Genomic DNA, 25,228 nt, shown 5'->3' with positions numbered 1-25,228 from the left:
TCTCCTCGAAAGCGGTCTCTTGTAATTGCTTGGATCTTTCTTCCAGTGCCTTGGTAGTGGAAGCGGTTCAGTGTTCTTCTGCTTGAGCTGCTTTGCCTCCTGCCGCGCCGCCAGAGAGCTTCCCTTCCTCGGAAGGCAGCTCTTGCTCTGAAGGACATTGCACAGGCCCTGAGGGGCACCCTGGGGGTGGCTGTCCCTGCCGCCCCCTGCCTGCTCTCTCCACGGACACCCGGGCAGGGAGCCTGAGCGCTGCAGCACCATCTCCTCACCCACAGGGTCTGACAGAAACTTCCCGCTGTTCCCTTCCTCCTGGAGGTGAGCACCTTTTAAACCCTTGTGGATTTTCCACCACTTTCAGGAGCCGGGGAAAGGCAACATTTTCTGTAGCACTGACTGGGAAGACTGAGGCACGATCTCTCTGCTGGCCAGATAATTTATTTTTTTCTTTCCTTTGCTCATTAAACTGCCTATATCTTGACCCCCGAGCTTTCTCGCTTTCCCTCTTCCTCTCTACCCCCATCCCACCAGAGCGGCCGGGCGGGCGCCTCCCTGCTGGCACACTTGGTGACACCCCCAGGACCGGGGGGGACGCAGTGGCTTCTGAAGCATCCGCGGGTGGTGCGGGGCAGTTGGTGGTCTCTGTGCGCCTGGGTGGTGTCCAGCCCAGCGTTGATGAACTGCTGGATTTGCTGCTCTTTCAATCCAGATAGTGTACTACCGATGAGTATTTGTTACTGTGCTGTTATTTAGAGATAAGCAATTTATCTGTAAAGCTGTTTGTCTGGTGTTTGTTCCCGCATCCCGAGCTGTAACTCAGCAGGGACACCTAAACCCCTGGTGTCAGGACAGCCCCCGGCCCCAGTGAGGGCAGGGGACCTGCCTGGCCTCAGCACTCAGAGAGAGCACCGAGGTATCTGCCGTCCGTGCAATTAAATGGTCTTCTGAGAAACGGCACGCCTTATTTATCAGCTGTCCTGTCTCCTGGGTTATTCTGCGAGGGATGCACCACTGGCTTCTCCAGTTTTTTCAGTGAGAGATATTATTTTTTTTTAATGTGGTATTTAGAGTTTCTGGCACCGTGGGACCCTCCCTCCGGTTCAGGCTGACAGAAGCTGATGCAGCATGGACAGAAAACTCACGTACTCGCAGCGTAAGTTCATAGTACAGTTACTGCAATACTTCGTACGTTCCCCTCGCCATCTGCACATGCGTTTCCAGCAGCACACTTAAACAGCTGCTGTTGAAACACAGTGTGTTTTGGCAATGATTTTATTAAAGCTATTTTTAAATGTTTTTCTACCGAAACGTTGTCCGCACAGCTATGCAGTTACGAGAGACGGTGTTCCAAACTGTTCTGTGCGATGCTGGGCCCAGGTCCGAGCTGAGCTCTCTCCCGCTGAGCCGCTCTCCATATCGCGCCCGTGGGTGCGGCGCTGAGCAGTGCCTGTGCGAGGGATCGCCCTTCCCTTCATGCTGATGGGCTTCACTGCAGGGCAGCTAAAAACATCGCGACATGCGTGACTTTTCTATGTAAGCAAATTCCTACATAGTCTGTTAGGTGCTATGTGATCACAGATGGAGGGGGAAGCAAGTCACAAAGTTAAGAATGAAAGAAATGAGCATACTTTATTAAAGTATGTGATACAGAAAATGCAGGAGGAAGAAAATGACTTTATCTTTCTATACTGGATACTTACCTGGTAGAACAAATGTCAGATAACAATCATCACACATAATTAATTCATTTAAAATGTTTATCGTTAGAGATCTAAGAAACTGAAGGAACAAGAAAACCTATATATAAACTTTAATATGGCAATTTTACAGGAATATAGGATGGAGGATTGTCAACAAAATGAAATTAAGCATGTCTTTTTTTTTTTTTTTAACCCATTTTGGCTTTAACAATTCCAATGGAGAGGCAGGCATATAATGATTTAAGGCACTAATTATTCTTATAATTTTTTATCTTAGTTGCTCCTGGAGATGAGCTTTGCCCTTGTGGATCACAGGTAGATCCCTTTGATGTGTTTTGAAAGAATTAGGGTCCATTTGAAATTTGAATTCTGTCTATATTCTGCAAATCAGCATATCCAAGGAATCTTGAATGTAAGGAGCGTCCTGTTGGACCAGAACAGAGGTCCATCTAGCCTACTACTCTCTCGCTGTCCATGGCAGTAGAGGATGCTTTATTTAGGGACCAGCAAGCAGGCTCAGCGTCTGTTCATCTCATACGCCCAAGCATTCGTAATTATGACTAGGCATCAGTTAGAGATGTTAGATGATGATTCCGTGCCTACTGCCTTTTTTTATCTGTTTGTAGACTTGTTACCCAGTTTGACTAGTTTGTTTTTGAACCTACTGACTATTGCCTTTACTACAGCTGTGGTAGGGAGCTACAGACATTACTTACCTGCTGTGAAAAAAGGTGCTGTCTTTTGGCTGTTAGTAATGCCCGATTAGTCTCATTGTGTGCACTTCGCTCTAGTATTGTAAGATCTGATAAATAACAACCTTGTATTCACCTTAGCCACTGCCTTTACAATTGAGGCTTACAAAATCATATCTTTTCTCAGCCTTCTCCTCTGCAGAGGGAAGAGCCCCAGCCATTTTAGCCTCTCTTAATAAGGCACCGTTCCTCCCTCTTGATCACTGGGCCTGCCCTTCTCTTTACCTTCCCTAATTCTGTTGTATTCTTCTTGAGGTCTGTAAACCTGTACCTGGTTATAAATGCAGAACCATTGGCAAAACTCAGTATAAATAATGGCCTGTCTCTTGCTGCCAACAAGAAAGTAAGAGGTATAATTGATGAAATTCTGTCTGATAGGAAATTCCTGCTACTTCTTCAAGACTGTACAACTGAATGTCACGCCTGCCGGTAACCAGCATCCAGGCAAGACCCAGCCATGATTGTGGTTGCACAGCCCTTGTTCATAAACAAGATATGCATTGGTGCTGGCATCATAGGATCTGCTCTGGATCCCACCTGAAATAAGACACTGAAAGGATCCGGGATACTGGCGGCAGATAGTAAAACGTGCCTACTTCTGTGTAAACTTCTCAAACACCCTGCTGTAATAAAGGATTTCAAAATTAAGAGGCAATTTGTGAGGGCAGCTATGCTCAGCAATGATTTCTTAAGAACTGGCTGGGCTATTGTTAGTTATAGTGTGGGTGGTATTTTTTCTTGTCAAAGGAAATGCGGATTATCTTATAATTATCCCAGATACTTCTGACACTCTCTTACAAGCTATAAATTCATGGACTAAAATTACAGATAGTAAATTCAGAATTCTCTGTGGTGCTTCGAGTGTTGTCTCTTGTGTGTGGTAGCTATGTATCTCAGTGCAGGCATAGGTGAGGGCCTGAATAATTGTATTTTGAAGGACAAAAATGGTTAGATAATACTCAAAGACATATGGTGGTCTTGGAAAATTATGCGGTCAAATAAAGAGGAGATGAAGATACAAATAGAGTTTTGGTAAATAAAGAAATCAAGCTATTATCTGAAGCAGCTTGTTTTCCATATTTGTAGGCATCTGGAAAATAAGTTATAAGAACTGTTCTTCCAAGTTACCATGGTATCAGATTTAGGTATTTCTAAATTTCAGAAGCACATAATCTAAAGTAGCCCTTATCTCAGATGTCAGCATTTTTAAATCTTTACCACCAGCATCCCATTGCAGCAGCACACGGCGAATCCTCAGAGTCTCTGCAGCTTCTGTTTCCACATAACGCGTACCTGCCTGGCACTGTGGAACTTCTCCAGCCGGTCGGCACACATGCTTGCCCCGCATCTCCGCTGCTTCACCAGCATGGTCTGCCTCTTTCATCCTGTTTCCTCTGACTCCGTTTTCCTTGAGCACAATGGATGCAATAATCGTTAGATATTTAATAGAATAAATAATAATATAATAAGAATAAATAATAGAATAATATTAAACATCTTTGAAGATCATAATGTAATTATTTACAAACTACTTAAAAATACCCATATGAAGTAGGTGATTATTAAGTTGGTTCCTGTAGGTGCTGTATAGCTTACTTCATTAACAAATGTTAATCGAATTTTGGAGCAATAAGCACTATATTAATGCAAAATATTATCAAATAGTTGTTCAGGGGATAAATTTAAGATAGCATATTAGAATCCTGTGCTTCATAATTAACAACTTTTGTTGAGTTTTTATCAGTTTTTGAAAGCCTCTTGTAATAACTGCATTTCCTCTTTCAGGTTGTCTGGGTCTGTAAAGCTTATTTTGGAGCTTAGAACTTTTTCAGGTGACAACACTGGATTTCCCATAGAACAAGTGTTGGATCAAGTGAGGACATCAACTGACACGAGGGAGGGAGAAAGGGGAAATAAGGCCACGCATCGGACGTGCGGATCCTGGAGCGATTCCTGAGTACGCTCCTTCAATTAATGCTTTAGAGAACCGGTCAGGCGCCTGGATACAGATGTCTGGTGGCATTTCAGATGTTGTATAGTATAGTAACCTATGTCCCGTGCCACATCCCAAGCCTGTGTCTTGGGTACACCAGGGCACCCGGAATGGCGCTGGGCACCTGTGCTTCGACACCTGAACGGCTCCGATGATGGCTGCTAGAGGCCAGCTGGGGAGGATCAGAGCTGGAGCGCAGTTACCAGCAGAGCTCCTTTAAAGAGCTAAAAAGCACATGGCAAATTACAGTCTTGATTAATGCTGACAGCGACATTAGCTCCTCTTCCACAGCTTTCAGTTCTCTGGCGATGGCGGCGGGCGGGAGGCCCGGGCCCATGGGCCTGGTTCATGGCGAGCAGACACCTCTCTGGGAGCATGCTACCCTCTCGGGCTGTTTTGGGAAATGAAGAAACAAATGTTGTGACGGGCTATAAACTCCATGGGGGCTTATGTGATCCAACCTGTAACCGCAGGCTGTTGCCTCTTTCCCCGCAGGGAAGATGATACTGAATTTGGGGTGATGCACAGTAAATAAAATAATCCACACCAGCATTTTAAACCATTGGCCGACGATTAAAGAACACGCTCGGACAAAGGCAGGGCCGAGTGCTGGAGGAAGGCGGGCCCCAGCCCTCAGCGAGCGGGAGCCCGGGAGCGCTCTGCTCCGGGCGGCGTCTGCGCTGCAGGGCGGCCCTGAGGGGCCCGGCGGGACGCGGGGGGCCGGGCCGATCACATCACCTTCCCCTCCGCTCAGCCCAGCTCGCCTCAGCCCGTCCCGCCCCTACCCGCCGCCCCAGGAAGCGCAGGGCTTTAGCGCCCTGCCCGCCGCCGCCATGCATTGTGGGGCGGCAGCAGCAGAGCCAAGATGGCGGCCAGCAGGAGGCTGATGAAGGTAACAGGCAGCGCCGCGCCGGGAAAGGCCGGCGGGCGGGCGGCGCTGGGCACCCTCCTCCCGCCCCGGGTCCCTCTGGGGGCGGGGGGTCGCCTCTCCGGCCGCGGCCCCCCTGGAGCGGCCTCCTCCTCTCCCCTCGGTGGCTCCCCGGGCTGGAGCGACCGGAACGGCAGCAACCGGCACTTAGGCCGCGGCCGTGAGGGGCCTCGCTGCCTTCCCCGCCGCCGCCCGCGGCCCCGGCGGTGCTCCGCGGCCCTCAGCCGCCGCCCGGGGCTGGGCGGGGGCGCTTGGCCGTCGCCGCGGGCCGCCCCGTCCCCTGCCGTCCCCCTCCCTCGGGGGGCTCCTGCGGTGACTAAGCAAAGAGGAAGGGCCGGGGGGGAGGAGGCGCCGCTGCCGGGACGCCGGGGCCCCCGCCCGGGGCCGGGGCAGTCCCCAGGGTGCCGTGAGGGGCCGCCGGCCGTGCCGCAGCCGCGGTCCTCGGGCCCGCCGGCGGGGGTCGGGAAGCGGCCTCGGCCCTGCGGGGCCCGCGCCCCCGGTGAGGAGCCGGCCCGGGGCGAACCCGTCTCGGTTTCGTTGTCTCGCAGAGGATCCTCTTCCGCGTATGAGTAAGACGTTTATCGCGCCGAAATGTGGACCTGGGTTCAGGAGTTTCCCCATTCACCGCAGACGGGGCGATGTTTTTGTCTTTGCTGTTTGCTCGGGAGCGCAGATGGTGCTTGTGGACGCAAACCCGGCCTCGGTGGGGCTCTGACCAAGAGCTCCGACGGTTTATTGTAAAATACTGCTCGGGACTATGTTTCTCGTCGTTTTGCTTGAGGAGTAGGATACTTAAGAAGAAAATGATAACCATTACCCCCAAAGCATACGAGTTCATTTTAGTTATTGTATATAATTGCTAATTAACATTACAAACTGTGTGCAGTGGGGTTTGTCTAGGACATGCATGCATAGTGGCATAAAATTTAGTCATCTGTAAAATGCTATGGCAATACCCTGTGGTATTTGCATGCAGAGTGCCTGTAACGTAAATCAATGAACTTTACAGGCGTGCCCTGTAAAATGTAGGGGAAAGACCCTGTAACTGTGAGGCCATGTTGTGACCCCATTACAAACCTATTCCTGTGGGGTGCCCTAGGATTTCACAGGTATGTGGGCAATTCTGTTAAACTTAGTCTTTTAATATCGGATTTGCAGCTGGCTTCAAGGATGTGGACCCCTAATAGGGCTGGGATCTCACTAGGATGTGTAGACAGCAAGTTTTGAAGTTGTATTTCCTTAATTGTGCAGATACATAATTAACCATTATAAGTTGTTCATTTCTGAAGAAACCAATAGCTCAGCAGTGCTTTCGTAAGGCTGGTTTTGTTGTTTTAATTAAAAACTAAATGGTAAATACATTGTGTGCAGAGTCATTTGTATATATAAAATCAGTAGGCGTATACCTTTAATTGTCCCGATGAGATGGCATTCATTTTTTAATTTAATTTTTGATAGCCGTTATGTTTTGCCACAGCTTTAGTGTCATAATCAATATGTCTGTTGCTTTATACTCAAATAAGGTTCCTCTTAGTTTCAGATAGTAAACAACAATTTAATTTTATCTTTTTGTAAGGCAGCTTTTCTGCCTGTTCTGCAGAAATCCATTAGTTGTTCAAAAGCACATCACTACTATCCTGGTAGGAAAAAAATATTTCTAATAACTTTTTCTTTTTACATTTAAAATGGAATGTAAAAATCTGAATGGCAAGAAAAATTGTTCTAATAGCTGCAGTGCCTCTTGCGTTTCAGCTCCCTGCCCCCACCAGTTCCACTATATGTTTACATTAGTACTTTAATCTTTCACCAAAATGCTGTGAAAATGTTACTTGCCAACATGACCTCCTCCTTTTCTAGAAAAACAGTGTGGCAGTTGCTTTTGAAAGGGAGTGGTGTAGGGAGGAAGGAGGCATTGATAACTTCCCTCTTACATTTTTGCTTTCGTTTTTGTTGCCTGATGGTTGTGGGTTGTGCGTGTTTTATGCCAGTTCAAGAGCTGTGAGATGCTGTATCACACAACTTGTAAAGGCTATTAAATAAGCACCTGCCTTCATGCCTTTTGCAGAGTCGAGTCAGCCCAAGTGGCTTTGGGCTTTGCCATTCATGTCAGTAGCAGCCAAGTAGAGCTCTCGTACAGGTGATGTAATCTGGGTTGCAGCAGCATGATGTTTTGAAGGTCCAGACTCGCATGTGTACCAACCAAATATTGTTCCATGCTCACAGGTCCGCTTTAGAGTCTTTCACTGTTGAAGTTTTGCAATATAGAAGAGTCTGTGGTGCATCTTTCTTGGGGTTGTAGAATGATGAGTGATTATTACCAAAGGAAATAGAGTTTTTCAGTGTGTCCTTTATAACTAAAGGAAATAGAGTTTTCAGTTATGTTTAAAATAATTTAGGATAAGCATTAACTGTAGTTTCTTTGAGCTAAATATCAAGTTTGTCTTTGGTAAGTGAGAATAAACTTTGAACCTTTTATAGGTCACATAAAATAAAGCAATTCTCATTTCCTTAAGGTCTTGCCAACATTCTGAAGTACTGCATTTTTTCTGAACGCGTGTCATACATCATAGTTATTCGTATTAATCACAGTGGCTCAGAGAGACTGGATGTAGTAGGTTCATAATAACACACTGTCTGCCCGTAGAAAACTGGGAGTAGGAGTATAGTTTTCATCTTCCATGTGGAAACGGATGTGCTTTTCAGATTGTGGAAGCCATTTGTATCTTCAGTTTGCAAACCTCCTTGTGAAAGAATTATTACAAATTTTGCCCTTGCACTTGTACAGCTCAATTTTAAACATGAAGTCAAGTTATAAGAATAATAAGATTGTCCTGTGATCTTAGGCTCTGCTTGAGCACATAATGTTTCCTAGGCCAAAGACCTTATTTATGGCCTATTTTTGCAGAGCTTTATACCATCAAATAGTCCAACTGAAATTTTCCCTACTGACTTACAAAAAATCAGTGGAGGTGTGCCCTTTCCAGGAGCACACCTAGGTTAGCAAAAACATGAAGTAAACATAGGTAATGAATAATACTCCAGCAACACCTGAGGTGGAGTTTTGATCCATGAGCCACCATTACACCTCTTCAAAGAGCCACAATTGTCAGATCTTGGCTCCTCATGAAATGTGAGAGGTGGGAATAAAGCAATCTTTATCAGGGATATGTTGTTGTGGACAATCTGTCAGGGTAAAAACGGGCAAATATGGGGTAATAATTTTAGGAAAGGATCTAAGGCTTCTCTTTTAAGGGAGCTACTTTGCTTACTGACTCTTTCTCATAGAAAGCAGATTGTCTCCAAAGGTATACGACTGGGAACATAGATCTGCCAGAGACATGCCAGAGATTTCAATGAAATCTTTTCCCAGTTGCCATCCACTAATGTAAAAGGAGCCATTTTCCAGGCGGCTGCATGGCACAGCCCTGTGTGGAGAGGCGGTGGGCAGTGGCGAAGGGAAGGCTGTTTGGGTGCTGGGCGGTCACACTCCTTCCTTGTGGTTTAGTAATGCGGGACCGAGCTGCGGTGGCGGGTTTGGGGGGCATTTGGGGGGGCCATCCTGGCCCCGCGCAGAGCTGCTCCCTCTGCCCCGTGCTGCCTGATGGGCGGCTGCAAGGATGCACTTCTGTGTCCTGGTTAGATGTATCATTAGCATTAAAAATAGATTTAAAGAGTAAATAACACTCCACGTATGAAATCGGGTACATAGGCGATTATTTTAATCCTAGTGTTTTTACTCTGCTTCCATAATTACACAGTCAAACATTTATGCAACGGTTGAACTCCATGATAAAATACAAACACGAGGCCACAGCCAGGTACCTGCTGCAGGTGGTCTGCCGTCAGTGTGCGGTGGTCTTGCAAACACCATAGCCCTTGCAAATAAAGGGGCTTTAAATGCCTTTGATACTTGAAAAGCAGGTCTAAATTGATCCAAACACTGGTTCTCAGTGACAAAGGAAATGGGGTTTTGAGCAATGTGTGATTGTCCTTATGCAGAAGTGAGAATACTGATTCATTTTCCCTTTTTGAAACTGAGAATTGGCGAAAGGATTTTTAATCAAATGAAAATACTTTGCCAAAAAGTAGTATTACTCAGTAACAAAGACGTGTGAGAATACAGGGTTGCAACATTGCAGAGGAAACTTAATAACAGTTCTTATAAGAATTGATTTGTTCTTTTAGTAGGTTTTGTGGGGTTTTTTTTGTAAAATTATATTTTATTTTAAGGTTTGGTAACACTTCTCTGTACTGTATGAGATTCAGAAAGTAAAACTGGTCAGTTCCTTATAGTGTTTAACTTTGTCACACGTTCAGAGAATGTTTTTATAAACAGGTAAGCGTAAATTGTAAACGGTAGAGAACTGTGGTTTAGAGTTCTTTCAGTAGACTTTTGTTTTTGTTTGTGCATTTAATAGCGTTTTGGCCTTGATGCAGAACTTACTGAAGGCAGTATGAGCTCTTACACTTATTCCCATATTCTTGCATTGCACCCTTACAGGTGTTTGTCTTCACTGCATTTTCCTATCTGGCTTGTTTTTTTAGGGAAGTCCCAAAACTTGAAAGATGTATGGGCAAAACAGTTGCAGGGTTTGTAAAAGACTTAACTACATTTTAAGCTGATGCTACTTTCCTTTTTAACTTCAAGCATTTAATTTTTGCTTTGAACAGCACAAATGATTATACGATATTGAAAATCAGAATTTTAAATCCTTAATGACTGTATATAGTGGTAGTATGTACTTTTATGACTACCTTCAGCATTATAGCTGAAGATCACATACCACCTCTGAAACAATGTTTTCTCCATTTCATGTGCTGTGTCTAACGCTTTCTCTGAACATACCCCCACGACACGGACCACGTCTCAAGAGAGCCTGGTGAAATAAGGCATTTCTATTTTACAGATGGGGAAACCAATGCAGCAAGGCCACATGTAAAGCTGATAACAGGGTGGGGAACGAAGACTGATGGAAATTCTTGCTGCAGTCTTCTAACCTTTAGTTACACTCTGCCTGTGCTCCTGTAATTATGTTACTTGACAAAATTAAGGGGTGGAGGACAAGAAAAGGAATTAATCTATTTACTGTCTGCCTAGACTCTTAAGTATTATTTTGAAGTAAATATCTGGACTATATCCTTTTGCCTCATAAAGTAATTTTTGTCCCTTTGGAGTTGCTCAAGCAGATGTTAAATGCGGTATTGACTTTTAATCTGTCCTGTTTGAAAGTATTTAGTAGCTCATTCGCTATTTTAACAGTACATTTATACTGCAGTTGTGTCTACCTCTGTAGCTCCGAGGCAGTTAGATCTTCATTGTGGGTTCTGGCAGGTGCCAGGGAAAAAAAAAACAAAACAGCCCCCCCCCCCTTAAATTGTGAATGCTGAATCTCTTACCGCTCCTGACGTGACACACTGAAAGCCTGACTTGTGAGTATAGTATTACATTGTATTTGTGGGGATAGTAGTATGAAAAAAAGCTATTTGTAAATATGTCGAACATGGAATTGATTCATTTGGAAGGGCATATGAAGTCTTAAACACTTCTAGTATAAGAAAAGTAATTTCTCTTAGAAATTGGAATCTGTCTGAAGTGTGTAGTTCAGACAGGTCCTCTGCTAAGGTACGCTTGATTCTCCGTGACCTTTGCAGCCGTGCCTGTGTGTGAGGAAAATAATTGCCTGGTTTATCCCCATCTGTTTGCTTCTTCAGTTGTCGGTTACTACAGCAGGACCCAAGGCAGCAGAAGGAGAAGGACAGGATCTAGTCCTGATGCACTGCAGTAGTTTACCACTTTTTTGATTTTGATGGTGAATTGCCGCAAAGGCTTTGCGTACCAGTTTAAAGAGGAAGATGTCCTGCATCATTTTCTGTGAGTTCTTTAGTGTCTTCTAGGTTGTTAAATTCCCTCTCTTGTATGGTGGACTTGAGGGGAAAATCGGAAGCAATTTGCACATTTGTTTTAGACTTTTCTTTGCTTTCATACAAGGTTTTACAATTTTGTAATCATCTCTGTACTGGATTCTTGCATTTCTTAATTCAGCATCCAGTTTTTTAACCTGACTCTAACTATAAAGTGTAGGTGTTTAATTTTCCAGTAATGTGAAGCCATGCTTTTCTAATTTGTTTTATTAGCTTAATAACATACCTGAATTATAGAGTCATAGTCCTCCCTTTTTCTGTGTCTGGGCAGTTGTTCTCTGGGCCAGAAGCAGTGTAATGCTATCATTGCAACCTGTGATAAAAGCTTCCACCTGGAAGCTGTGCTCCTGCTGGGACGTTATGGGGGAGACTTCTGTTGTATGTATGTTTTTAATATGATAAGTAGAAAATTGTCTAAACCTGTTTTCCTTTCCTTGTTTTAGAGTGAAGGCGCTTGTGTTTATTCATGCTTATGTACCTACTGGTTAACTGGCTTATTCTCTCCTGACGCTGGGTGCGCTCTGTCTGGTGTGGGATAGGATTGATCCCTGTGCCCGTGAGTGGTGGTTTGCCAGGACTGTGGGCTCGGGACGCTGCTCCGAGCGAGCGGCTGTGCCAGACTGCTGTGGCCAGGCTCCCCAGCCCTGCCATGCGTGGGGCACTGAGCTGGCAGCCAGGGACTGAGGGGTTTGCAGTTTCAGTGGTCATAAAGGATCTCTTATAGCTGCGATAATAAAGGTTATTTTCTTTGGAATATTTTGGTTTGCACTGTATCCCTATAAATGTGCTTCATGGGATTACTTTTGTGTGGGTTTTGTATGTTTTCCTGCTTTAACAAAATAAGATAATCCTCTTACCCATTTAAAAAGAAGAAAAAAAAAAAAAGCCCAAACTGTCTGCAATATTGCATAAATCTCACAGCAGTGGAATTTGTGGATTTATCCAAAGGTCTAGTCTAAATAGTTGGCTTTAGGGTCGTGAAGATTGTGTTGGGCGTCAATTCAATATCCAAGACTCCAAGGTTAAATTTCCGTATTCTGAATATGCTGTTGCTTTCATAGGAGCAGTGGGTGGGAATGTAAATGTTCATCTTCTGATGTGTGGCTGCCGTGATTTTTGTTTCATGTTCATTTGGAAGTCTCCTTTTTCCTTTGGGTTTGCATTTTATCATGATGCTAAGTTTATGCAAGAGATTACTGCCTATGTTAAATCTCTGCCAGTCAGATGCAGAAAGGGTTGATCTAAGATGAACATAGAGCTATTTTGGGGGGGGGAGGGGGTACACACAAAACCAAAAACAAAACACATGGATAGCACAACGCTTGTACCAGGAAAACTGATCTTTTTTTGTTTTTCAGCGTATAGTGCCTTTGCTTTGTAGTTGGTGTTTTTATCATAATAATATGCAGTCTAGCTTTGCAAATAGGCTAGCACCCAGTGAAGACCCGTGTGCTGGCAGAGTGCACCACTGTTGCTGTATAAGCAACATTTCCCCTAACCTATGTAGACACGCAGGCATACGCTTCAGTTTTGAAAGCGCTGGGAAAGTTTTGTATTTCACTGTGGATGACTTTTGAACTTGAATTCAGTTAAATTCTCTTTAAAGATAAAACTGCTGAATTCAACAGCAAAGGGCTATAATTGTTGGGGGGAGGGGGAGAAGTGGAACCTTGAGGTGTTTCTTTTTAGGCCTAATTAAATACTCCAGGAAACAGTTTCTACACTAGGGCTTATACACCATTTTAAATCTAAAAAGGCCCAAATACCTGTTCTGGTGATAGCTGGATCACTAACTGATCAAAAATGAATGGTGATTGACTGGTGTAGAAAGGTACCTTGTTCAAGAGTTATACAGCTATAAAGAGAGGTATCTTAAAATATACTGTTAACTTTGAGCTACAAAACCGAGATAAAGTTGTGTCTTCAAGTAATTGGTATAAACAAGGCTAGTTTGGCTTAGATTGGTATTTTTCTGAGTTAGCATCAATTTAAGTTGGTCATGCAGGAATTTTTCAGTTGAAATAATTGACCTGTTCAATGACTTTATCTCTGTCTATTATGAGATGGTTCTTCCAAATCGCTATTTTCCTTCAGACAAGTTCTAAGATGCACTTTATTTCTGTGCTTCACAGAGTTATCAGTCACCTGTTACCAAAGGCACTGATTTGCATTTGAGATATAAAACCGTTTTTAACTGCACTTTTTCAATACTTCTACTTTATTGTGTCTGTAATGATGTTAATAACAAGGCATTTTTGTATTTTCCTGACATATAAAAAATAAGGGTTTTTTTAATACCTTGTCTCAGAGAATTTTCCTTCTCACAGGTGCAAAATTTTCTTTTATTATTTGTGTGGATTGCCACTGCTAAAACCTCAAGCTTCTTTAACTTAAAGAAAGCCTCTAAGTTGACCTCTAAGTATTTTGAAAAATAAATATGAGCATCTTCCTTAATGCTGCTATTAACTTACACTTTGCTTGCTTTTCAGGAGCTTGAAGAAATCCGCAAATGTGGAATGAAAAACTTCCGTAATATCCAGGTTGATGAAGCTAATTTATTGACCTGGCAAGGGCTTATTGTTCCTGTGAGTATAGACTACTCCTTATTCTGATGAGCTTTAAAATAAAACGAGGATCATTTCTATCTCATAAATCCACAACTTAGTCGTGCTGCTGGTGACCATTAGATAATTTTTGCACCCTGACAAGAATCTTCTTTATTACTATAAAACCTGACTTTCAGAGTTGTGAGTTTGTGCAGAAGCTAGTTGTTTGTAACTATATCGTAAGTTCATATAGATTATACTGCAGCATAATGGGTAGTGAAGTGTGGTCCTGGATTTAGTTCTTGTCTGTCTTCAGACATCTTGTGTGATCTTGGGAAAATAGTGTAATCTTCCTGTCTCATAGAATCATCATAGAATCTGCTAGGTTGGAAGGGACCTTTAAAGGTCATGTAGTCCAACCCCCCTGCAGTAAGCAGGGACGTTTTCAACTAGATCTCGTTTTATCTGAGTGTCTCTTGTGTTTTCTTTTATCAAAGTCTGATAATGTTTGTCGATGTTTCTTATAACTAGTCTGAAGAAAAATCCATACGTAATTGACCGGTGTTCTAGACTGTTGTGATCGATACCTGCCTGGATGCTTCATAACCGTGGGCCCGGTGCAATGCCTGGCTGCAGCTGGCGAGGGCTGTGGGCTCCGCGGTGGCACTGGGTTACTTGGCAGGGGTGTCGGAAGGGGAAGCAAATGAAGTTTGTAGTTTGTTACTTTAAGCTTAAAGTATAAAATCTACATCATCACAGGAAAAAAAAACAGAGGTATGGAATACTTCGTTTACTCCTTAATAGATTTTATTTTTTTAATTGACTAGATTTATTTCTAGCATAAAATTGAGTACTGGAAAAAGTTTGCAAGGAAAATGTTTGGATTTTCAGAAGTGAGCTCTCTAAAAGAAACTTCTGGCATTAATTAATGCCAAAATAAAACCCCCAATCTTCAATTTTTTAAAAGCACTACAGTCTTTTAAGAGAATGTTTAATAGAAGTAGATAACCACTGTATTAGTCAAACAGGGAGGGATTTGTTATGAAAGGGAAAGCAGGAAATGGAGTGTCTTGAATTCCTTGGTTGAAGTCACTTGGATTTTCACCTCCTTTATTTTCCACTGCTGTGACCTGCGCTCCCTTCATTACATGAGCTACTTTTAAGCCTGCAGGAGTAGAGGCTGTGCCACTAGGGCATCAGTTCTGCTTGTCCTTGGGTGCTACCTAGAAGGTCCCCCGACCAGCGTAAATCTGTCCTTTTATCCTACAACTTTGAAACATCTCTTCAGCAGTGCCTCCGCTGTGGGAGCAGGAGGCCATTCCCAAATTCAGATCCCACAGGCTGAGATCATGGCTAGGCCTTTGCATTTTAGATACTGTACAATACATTTAGTTTACTGTTTACTGATATTCCTGCAAGTAATTCCTCTGAGTGGTTAAGGCTGCTTTTGCAAATAAAGCAAGCAGGATTTGACGTTAAAATTTGACAAAGCTGAGAAACAATACGCTTTCAGTGTTTTCAGTCACTCTGATCTTTGTGGTTTGTGTGTAACAGTTTATTGCTTTGATAATACTTTGAAGCAGTATACAGTTGGTAAATATGACTAATAAAGCAAAACACCAAAATACTTGTTTATTCCTGTTAAAATTAGCAACATATTGCATTCAGTATCTATTTTTAAGAGTTTCTGTTCAACAGAGTATGAGCTTAATGTTTGTTTTGCAAAGGTTCACAACATCACAAGTGTTTAAACATTGATGCAGTGAACTGTGCTTTATACCTGCCTTTTGGGTTATAATATGCCCGGTTACAAGGGAAATAGCCTTAAATTCACTGGTGGTATAGTTAAGAGGGAATTTTGTTATGAAATTATACTTCCTATGGTAATTAATAGTGTTGTGTTGTTTAAAGAGTAGTATAATTTATTATTTTGAGGATACTCTGTAGAAGATGCTATAGTCTGAGCATAATGTTTTTAGCTGTTGCAGTGCCGGAGATGACGGCTTAAAAATGTGATATACAAGCTGGTTGCAAGTTTAATGTTTTTGCTGAGTTTTTGCTTTTGAAGTTTTACACGTCATTTCCATTCTAGAAAGCGTCCTTGCTTAGGGTTTAAAGCCATATTAATCGTACTTTAGTAGGACTAACCAGTACTTATTATTAAACTCTATAACGAGGCATTATTTTGGTCAGCATCTTAATAAAGGTGTAAAAGATACAAAGGTTAATATTTTTAGCAGTTTTCGTACAGAATTACTGTGAAAGATACTGCTTTAAGAGGTTTTGTTGTATGTAACATATTTTGTTCTTTGGAACAATTGTCAGTTTTTAAGGGTGTTTGCTCAATTGAGAAGCAAATTGAAGACAGCTTGTCAACTTCTTTTCTCCTGTTCTAAATTGTAGAATAAGGTAGTTTATGTACTGTGTGTTGAAAAGGTACAGTATTTGTTTGATTTCAACATCAAAATGAGACTATCTACCCCAGGCTCCTTGTTTCTGTAAGAGGTAACGTTGGTGAACAATTAATTTCATTTCACTTAATCAAAACTGCTTGCTTTGGACAAACTTGCAGAGCTTTTGAATGAGAGTTGTATTTGTTGCTTGTGTTTCAGTATTTATCATTCTGCTTCTCTCCCTTGCCAGTGTAAAAAAAAAATATAACAAATGATTGGAAACTAATTGCTTGAATATTCTGTGGTTTATCTATTTAAAACATGAGCAACCCTTTACATACATTTTTCGTTCAATTTGTTGGTGAAATATAGTGAGGAACTGTTCTGACTGAGAGTCAAACAGAAAATGGACATTTTTAAGCCAGGTCAATTCCCGTATCAGTTCACTGAACATCCTCACAAATTACAGCAGGTGATGGAGGCAAGAACAAGTGAGCCATGGGGGGAGAGGGCACTAACGGCTTAAGGTGTCACCGCCACCGAAAGTTATTTGTTAAACTTCCAAAGCTTTTAGGATTGCTTGGATAAAAAGTGATTTTAAAGCCACTGTAGTTATCTTTTCCCTTGACTGCAGAAACTGTGCTGTATTTCTTAGAAACACATAACCAGACTTCTCCATATGGATGAAACTAAAATTAAATGTTTTCCGTCAAATAATATTTTAATAGAACGCTCCCCACCCCCAAATATCGGGAAACGTTTTTTAACTTCTGGAGTGGATTTGTTTGCAGGGAATGGTCTGGTTGCTAATGAAGAATGTGTGTGATTATACTTTACACCAACTGGAAACTCTCATCCTTTGATTCTTGTTCCCAGAGTGTTTGGAAAGGTTTCATGCCATAGTTACTGTTTTCAGTGCAGAATGGTATTTTCTTAAGCTTTAAATGTAACAATGGTTTATTTTTCTTCTGCTTTTCTTCTGCAGTTAGTATTTGAAGCAGTATCAATAGTCTATTGGGTTTTCTAAATGAGATTCTGGGCATTGTTTTTTCTGTTTCAGCATGAAGAACTACTTTACTTACTTCACGGTTCTCATTATGCTCCTTCAGAAATGATCTGATAAGAGTGGGTGCTAAAACTGCATACAAATTCAGAATGTTCTCATCAGATGCAGTGGATATCTATCTTTAGTACCAATGAATGCTCAGAAGATTTTTGTGTAGTCAGCACAAAAATGTTTTTGGAACGTATAGGGAAATCTGACAAATGAAATTGCTTTGCTGCTTATACCACCATGTTGTGAGGCATGTAAAATGACTGGGTTTAGAGAAACCAATTTTCCTTGTCAGGCTTCCTGTTTGTATCTCAGAAAGGGTTTACAATGTTTTTTGAAATACAAAGTTGAGAATAGAACTACTTACTAGATAGGACCTTGAGTCTGGAGTAAATGGGATTGGATGCTTTCTTACCAGTAGACGTGCCAGCCAACTGCAGAACAACGATAATCTGCTTTTTCCAGGGTGACTACAAATGTTGTAGGTAGAGGTTGTATTGCCTCTCTCTTATCAAATATGTTTTGATGTTTCCTGATGCATAGACATGGCAGTATGTGTCGTAAAAAAGTGCCTTTAAAAGAGGTCATTTTGATAGATCAAAGTCTGGAGCGTGCTTTTTCTTAATTGCCTCCATTAGAATATGCCAGGTTCTTGACATTCTTCCTTCTTGTTGCAGGACAATCCTCCATACGATAAAGGAGCCTTCAGAATCGAAATCAACTTCCCAGCAGAATATCCATTCAAACCTCCTAAGATTACATTTAAAACAAAGATCTATCACCCTAACATCGATGAAAAGGGGCAGGTTTGTCTGCCAGTAATTAGTGCTGAAAACTGGAAGCCAGCAACCAAAACTGACCAAGGTAGGACTCCGTGTGGAGAAAGAACTTGGTGCCAAGAAACTTCGTATTGTGTTTAAATTTAAAGCTAATAGCATTTCAGCTGGACATTGCTCTTACGGTATACTTGTTGTGAGGTTTGTGTCGTGAATCACGTGTTGTGAGCACAGTGTGCAACTCTTTTGGAATCTCATTTTGTTAATGGAATGTCAGGTAGTGACACTGACATGTGGCATTTCCACCTCCAGGAAACCACAAAACTCTTTGTGATTGAAGAGTTTGTTTAAGGTAGTGTCCTCGGCATACTTAAAAATTCCGGTGGTAGTTTGTGTGGGGGTTATTTTGTGCTTCTTTTTAAACGGCGACTTTATAATCCAGAGATGTTCAGTACATTCCTGGCTGTTCGAAAGAAAGGGTCTAAAACCTCAAGGCTTTGTATATTTTATAATCTCTGCCATGTGGTTCAGTGATTTGAACATACAGTTTGAAGTATCTAGGGAGTCATAAACAAAACCTGAAATCATAACACAAAGTAACTCTCAGTTCTTAAAAGATTACTACTGTGATGCTTGGTGTGTAGAGTGTCTTTGGATAAGAATTTAAATATTTTAAGGAAAAACAGTTTCATCAGGTTCTGTGGCAGGCTGAGTGTGTGATTTGAGTAGGTTTTTTCTGTTGTTGCTTCCATTAGTTGTTGGGGCGAGAATTTCATGTTTTCTGGCAGGTAGTGATTAGTTTCATATTAAGCACTTATTGTACATATAGAAAAAGCAAACATCCTTACAAAAACTACGTAATTGTTAATAATATTAATTCAAATGAGTAGCAGTTCAGTCCAGTGCAAGAGCTTCAGTGACACTAAAGCGTCTTGCTCTGTAGGAGAAAGTATTTCATTCTTCCAGACTCCTCTTTAAGGTTGTTTTCACTTGGACTGTGTTCCTCACCATAAACAACGCTGTACTTCAGATTTCTTTTTTCTGTGTGCTTCTGTATGCTAATAAAACTACTTAGAGTTTGCATGATCTTGCCCCAAAGACAAAATAGGAAAATTCCTGTAGTTCTTTCTGAAAAGATCAAGCAGTTGAATGTTGGGGAGAGCAGAGATGGCAGTAAAAACAACCTGTTAAACGGAAATAGGTCAGTGAAGTTCTTGTGATCTGTCATTGTTTTATCCCAAATTATACAAGACAGAGAACCTTGAGAGACAGGAAATGGAAGCAGTGTGTAGAAGGTTTCTGTTAGCACCTTAGCTGTTGTCCTCATCTTCTGAGCCTTCTCTAGTTAAGTAAAGGAACAACATGTCTTTACCTAGCTTGGAATGCAAGTTGGTGTTAGTTGGAACTATTAAAGCAACCAGTTGCGTGCAGCAAATAGTGTCTCCCTGAGAAGTGGCGATTCCCTTTTCATCTGAGAGAGTGAATAAAAATTTTGCTAAAATCAGAATTTGGAGCAAATCCTGGGTAACAAAATATTGTAAAATTCTCAATTTCTGCTGTTTTGTGGTCTATCATTTGTTTTCTAACTCTTTCTTCAAGAAACCGTTTTAGTGTCAACATCTGTTGTTACTACATCAGTGTATGAACCTGCAACAATGCTATTGCAGCCCTGCTTCGGTGTCTGTTCCTTTTCCTCCAGAACTCTTCTGCACTGAAAAGTGAACTTCAGTCTGTTTGCTGCTTGGGTCTTTCTCAAGGAAATAATGCAACATTATTAGTACTGCATCAGAGCGATTGGTTTTGGTCAGGTGTCAAGAAAGTGGAGAGCTAGGTTCATCATAAATCATTAACTCACCTTTCGTGTACTAAAGGTGCATCTTACTGGTGTACTTTTCATTAACTTATGCTTAATATTAAAACAGACTGCTGTGACAGTATAGTTTTAAAATGCTGTGGATATTGAGGCAACTCCTGTTATGGCAATCCTAGTTTTTTCTGGCTTGTGTGTTAAATAACTTTAATAATGCTTTCTCTGCAGTGTTTTAGTGTGTTTTACTGAGTGAAGAGGGATTGTCACGTGGTATTGATGCTAGTTTGATAAGTAGTCATTAATATGATGACAGTTGTCATAAGTCCAGGACTGGTGAGTCAGGTAAGCTAATATCAGTTCTACATTCCTTAAATAGTTTGTTTGCAGTTTAAACTGATTTGTGGTAAGAAACGTTCCTGTTTAGCAATGTAGCTCAGTCTCTGGATTTTGAGTATTTGTTTTGAGATATATCCCCCATCCCTGTCAGGTCAGGGCGGAAAAGAGTTATGAGCATGAAAAGACTGATGCTCTGAAAGAAGCCACTCTGGTATGCTAGCATCAGCTGGATTGAGAAGTGTTGTAAGAACTTCCATTGCAAAACTGGGGAGAATCCAGCTAAACTGCAAAGTAGCAGCGTTGGAGCAAAGGATCGACTCCGCTTTTTCACACAACACGTCACTAGGTTGAGGAGCTTCCTGCTGCTGGATGCTGCAGGGGCCGGCAGCCCTGCGAGTCCGCCATGAACTTCACAGAGTTCTGTTATACTTGCTTTAAAAACTCTTGGAGTGCTGCTTTGTATTACTCTGGGTAGCCCAAACTTACCTCAAATGGGATATTATTAATATTGGCATACAGCAAAATGCTTTTTCTGTGTGCCCGCGTTCTGCAGACCTGCCTAATTACGCATACACCTTTAGTGCATGGACAGGAGAACTCCCGATGGTTGTGACCTGTCTAGCGTTAAATGGTCGTGAGAATGTATACGAGGAGAGTGTGGCAATAAATGTCATTGTCGTGGGTGAGGTTCACTGCGTAAATGTCGCGTACAGTTCCAGTTATTTTAAGAATGACATTTCCTTTGAAAGTGATAGGGGAATGTTGATGAAATGGCCGTAAACAGCGGGGTGAAAAGCATCTTGCCATTCTTACCCACTTGTTCGCCCCGTCTGTATCTACTAGTGGGTGTATTTGGCAGTTTAGAATAAAGGAAGAGTTGTCTGCTGCTTACAGGGGAGGTAAGAGTCACAGAAAAATTAAGCTGAAGCAAAAGGGTTTCCAAAAGCAGGCCCAGCTACAACTGCAGCGTTGTGACAGGTGCGAGGAAACAACGCTTCATGATGGAAATTCCATCTTCACCCAGTCCCTGTTGGATGAACCTCTCCATGAAAGTTCGTTTCTTTCTTAGCTGTAGGAGAGTATTTCAGATAGGATGCCAGTTACATGGAAAATAATTTGTAGTGCATTTTGGTCTCTATTCAAGTTGATTTTGTTTACAAATACGATTTTCTGGTGTTCATTCATGGTCATTGAACTAAAACTTGGCATATTGCTATAGCTTATTCACGCTCTGCTTTTGAAAAGACACTAGATTTATGGGGATGTATTTAAATGCAGTTAAAGCTCTTTTCTTACTGGGGAATTTTGCTTACGCTTTGATTTTTAAAAGTTAACCATCTTAGTCTCTGACGGTATTTATACTTCTTTTGACAGTAATCCAGTCCCTCATAGCACTGGTGAATGATCCACAGCCCGAGCATCCCCTCCGGGCTGACCTAGCTGAAGAATACTCTAAGGACCGTAAAAAATTCTGTAAGAACGCTGAAGAGTTTACAAAGAAATATGGTGAAAAGCGACCAGTGGACTAAAATCTGACACAATTGATGTCAGCAACGTATGATAGAAGATCGGAGCAGTGCATTTGAGACACCCCGTAAAGCAGGACTCTATGGAAAATTGACAAGTGCCACCTTTTGGTGTTAACTTGTGGCTGTTACTAACTTTCTACAGTTTTCTTAATCAAAAGTGGGCTAGGTAACCTGTAAAGAAAGGATTAAAATTTAAGATGTTCTAGTTCTGCTTTCTTTGTTTAAAAATCACTGCTTCAATATACTTTAAAGTATGCTGTTTTCTTTTTCTTGTCAGAAATTATCAAAAATATCTTAGACTTATATTCTGCCCTTAAATTTAAAAGGTTGTGGCTGTCATTTCTTATTTTTTCCTCGCAGTTCCCACTATTTTAAGATCATTTAATTCTTCATTGAATTTTATCCACCTCCCCAAACCGATGTCTTGGGAAAAATATCCAGTTCTGGCAGAAAATGATTGAGTGTTTGGCAGTTTTGTTTACTTTTCTTTTTAAATGTTGCACTGTGCTTTGTGGGACTCTTGCAAGTTCCCCTTAACTTCAGTTTGTAACATAATAACCAACAAACAAACAAACCCCACAAAAAAACAATCAGAAATAATGTCCAGGTCTTATGTAAATCTGGCTGATGTTACCACAAAATGTTTATTAAACGGGGAAACCCAAGTTTTTGTGTGCGTCATTGAGTTAAAATATGGCTTATGTCCTGCTTCTGGAAAACTTTTGAAAAAAATTCTGTAGCCAACAAGTAGTGGAGTGGGATTACAAACTTCTGTCACTTCTATTCCTAACACCTGTGCAGAGGAGCCAGGGGAGTGTGCACAGAACAACATTGCAACCAGTTTAGAAGAGTTTCGGAAATTGGGGACCAAGAGGTACCAAAGTGATAAAAAGGTTTTCGAGTTAAAAATCGATATTTTGGAAACGTTAATTTTGAATTCAAGTACTAAATCTAACAGCACTGCTAGTCATCCTAGAACGTTTTTTCATCCAAAGGCATATGAAACATCTGTGTTCTATGGGGTGGCACTCGTGCCACTTCTCTGCCCAGTTGCTGTACAGTTCTTACCGAAAATGGTATAAAAGGATTAAGCAATAACCTGTAACAGAGTCTGCTTCGCTACTGCTGGTCCTGTGTTTTACAGCCGCGCCGGCTGGAAGATGTAATGAGCACTTCTGTCCTCCTCACTTCTCCAGGCAGAGCTGTTTCCCCGTGGCTCCAGGGCAACCCACGCCTGCTGAGGGAAGCCCTTTGCTGAGAATTGAGCATCCTGTAACGTGTCTCCTGCTTTTCTCCTGCCTGCCTGTCTTTTTTTTCCCCCCACTCTGAAGTGCGATGGTAGCTCCACAGTCAAACTGCCATTCAGTCAAACTGCCACCTCCTCCCCGCTTGTCCAGCCTGGGTATGCTTTTGAGCAAACAGATCTATCTCCAGAAATCCACAGCTACCTGGGAGCACATATCGTTTTGATGTGCAGGAAGTTGAGTTAGGAAATCCCTCATGCCCAGGTGGTTACCTGTACTCCTAAATTCAGTTTTAATACAGCCTCTGCCTTTGCAACCTTTCAGAACTAGTGTGTCAAGCGGTAGCTCTCTTTTGGTTTTAATGTCTTGTATATTTGCTATTTCTTCATTCATCCCTCTCATCCGGCTTTCATTTCTGATTTAGTGTAAACAATGACAGCCCAGTACCTCACCTCTGTTGAAAGTAATTTTTTTTATAAGTTAGGGAGCTAAGAAATTTTATGTTTTAAGTGTTCTTAGACAGATTCTTTGGCAGGTAAATAAAGTTAAACCACATTCACCTTATTTACGGAAACTTGCATTTCCTAAGTGTTTTCAGGCTTGTGAGAGCACTATCTATTACCAAATTTTCACAACTTTGTGTCTTCATTTGCAGAAAGTTGGTACTGATTTTGTTTCATTCACGCTCACTCAGATTCATAATAAACTAATGCCAAATTATCTGTCAAACTGAAGTGTGTGTAACTTCTGCATCACATGAGTCACTGTACCTTTTGATCATGTCTGTTGGCACGGAAACTTGCCGTTCTCTAAATTTTCTTTTCATTTAAAACAAAACTGTAGCACTAGTTTGCTGCCCTTGTTCCTGCTAAACAGTATACTTTCTGGTTGTAAGCCTCTCAGGTCAAAGACTGCGTTTATCTGAATCGGATGCTGTGGGAAGGGAACTGAAGGGCTGTGTAATTCAAGGAACTCCAGTCGATGCACGCAGGCTCCAGCGGCGCTGTACCAGCCATTCCCATTCCATCTGCAAAGGTCACGCAGAAGACAGATATTGCTATCAGTTCTCCTTGTGTGTTCTTCATAGTTCAGTTTCTAAACTCCGAGATGTGTAACCTAAGTGATGGCGTTTGTCTGCAGGCAGCCCTCTGAAAAAAGCTAGAGATCAAATACTGTACTGTATGGTTGAAGTCTGAGGAGAAGGAAAAAAAATCAAATACGAAGTCCTATGTTAACTCAGGAAATCCAGCTCTTGTTCTCTCTGGTTCCCTAAGCCATGCTGAATTCTAAGCGTGCAGTTTAATATCCAAAATAAAAACAACCTACGGGTGAAACTACACCCAGGAGTACTGGTATAGGCTTTCTGCAATTCCATCCTGCTACCCTAATAAAAATTGCTCTCAAAGGCTTTGTGGCATGGTTTTATTTTCAGAGAGATTTGGGGTTGACTTTTCTTTTTTCTAAGTCTCCTGGTGCAATGACATTTGTAGGTAGTGGTCTGAATGTGTTAATTTGAACTCATTGTTGTCTTTAAAGCTTTCATAGAACCGCTGAGAAACTTCCTTCCTCATTTCCAGGCGTTTTATGCAATTGGAAGGTTCCTAATTTTCAAGTCTTTCAGTAGTTCTTTATTTCTCCGTTTAAAACTCCCTTGAATTTAAAAGAAAATTTGTGCTTTAATGCTGTTCGTTTAAAAATATGGAATTTGCAGAAATTTTTGTTGTTGTTGTTCGCAATACAGAACTGAGTGAGGTGAGGCTGCCGTTGTGTCGGCAGCGTTCAGCCAGCCAAAGAGCGCACAACAGTCAACAGGCGTGTAACGGGCTGAGGAGCGTCATCGGAGCAAATCCACGGGTGAGAACATGGAGCAATTTAAACGTTAAAAATGAGGTTAAAAAGTATCCGTCCAAACACAGTCCCGTTACCTGAGAAACTGAGATCTGCCGTTAAAGAGCCAGCGTCGCGCTCGCTGTCCCTGCTCCTGCGTGGGAGGCCGTCGGTCAGTAGGTGGCACTCGCAGCTCTCGCTGCGCCCCGCAGCCCCGGCGCCTCCCGCAGCCCCGGCGCCCCCCGCAGCCCCGGCGCCTCCCGCAGCCCCGGCCGCCTCCCGCAGCCCCGGCCGCCCCCCGCAGCCCCGGCGCCTCCCGCAGCCCCGGCCGCCTCCCGCAGCCCCGGCGCCTCCCGCAGCCCCGGCCGCCCCCCGCAGCCCCGGCGCCTCCCGCAGCCCCGGCCGCCTCCCGCAGCCCCGG

The 25,228-nt window shown here is 42.4% G+C and overlaps 1 protein-coding gene across 1 annotated transcript; it reads left to right on the top strand.

Annotated features, from left to right (window-relative positions):
- Positions 1-5,070: 5,070 nt before the first annotated feature.
- UBE2L3 (ubiquitin conjugating enzyme E2 L3) lies at positions 5,071-23,709 on the top strand. Its single transcript, XM_074606288.1, has 4 exons — positions 5,071-5,334; positions 13,782-13,877; positions 17,963-18,149; positions 21,582-23,709. The coding sequence occupies exons 1-4, from the start codon at positions 5,308-5,310 to the stop codon at positions 21,734-21,736; spliced, it is 465 nt and encodes a 154-aa protein (XP_074462389.1). The 5' UTR covers positions 5,071-5,307; the 3' UTR covers positions 21,737-23,709.
- Positions 23,710-25,228: the final 1,519 nt, after the last annotated feature.

Source organism: Larus michahellis, chromosome 13 (genome assembly GCF_964199755.1).
Source record: "Larus michahellis chromosome 13, bLarMic1.1, whole genome shotgun sequence".
In the NCBI taxonomy this organism is placed as follows: domain Eukaryota; kingdom Metazoa; phylum Chordata; class Aves; order Charadriiformes; family Laridae; genus Larus; species Larus michahellis.
Note: the sequence above shows the minus strand (reverse complement) of the source record. Positions and strands in the feature narration are given on the sequence as shown.

Bases quoted from the DNA above. Each gene is read 5' to 3' on its own strand.
- UBE2L3 (XM_074606288.1), top strand. From the start codon at position 5,308: ATGGCGGCCAGCAGGAGGCTGATGAAG. The intron at 5,335-13,781 runs GTAACAGGCAGC...CTTGCTTTTCAG, and splicing joins CCAGCAGGAGGCTGATGAAG to GAGCTTGAAGAAATCCGCAA. The intron at 18,150-21,581 runs GTAGGACTCCGT...TTCTTTTGACAG, and splicing joins AGCAACCAAAACTGACCAAG to TAATCCAGTCCCTCATAGCA.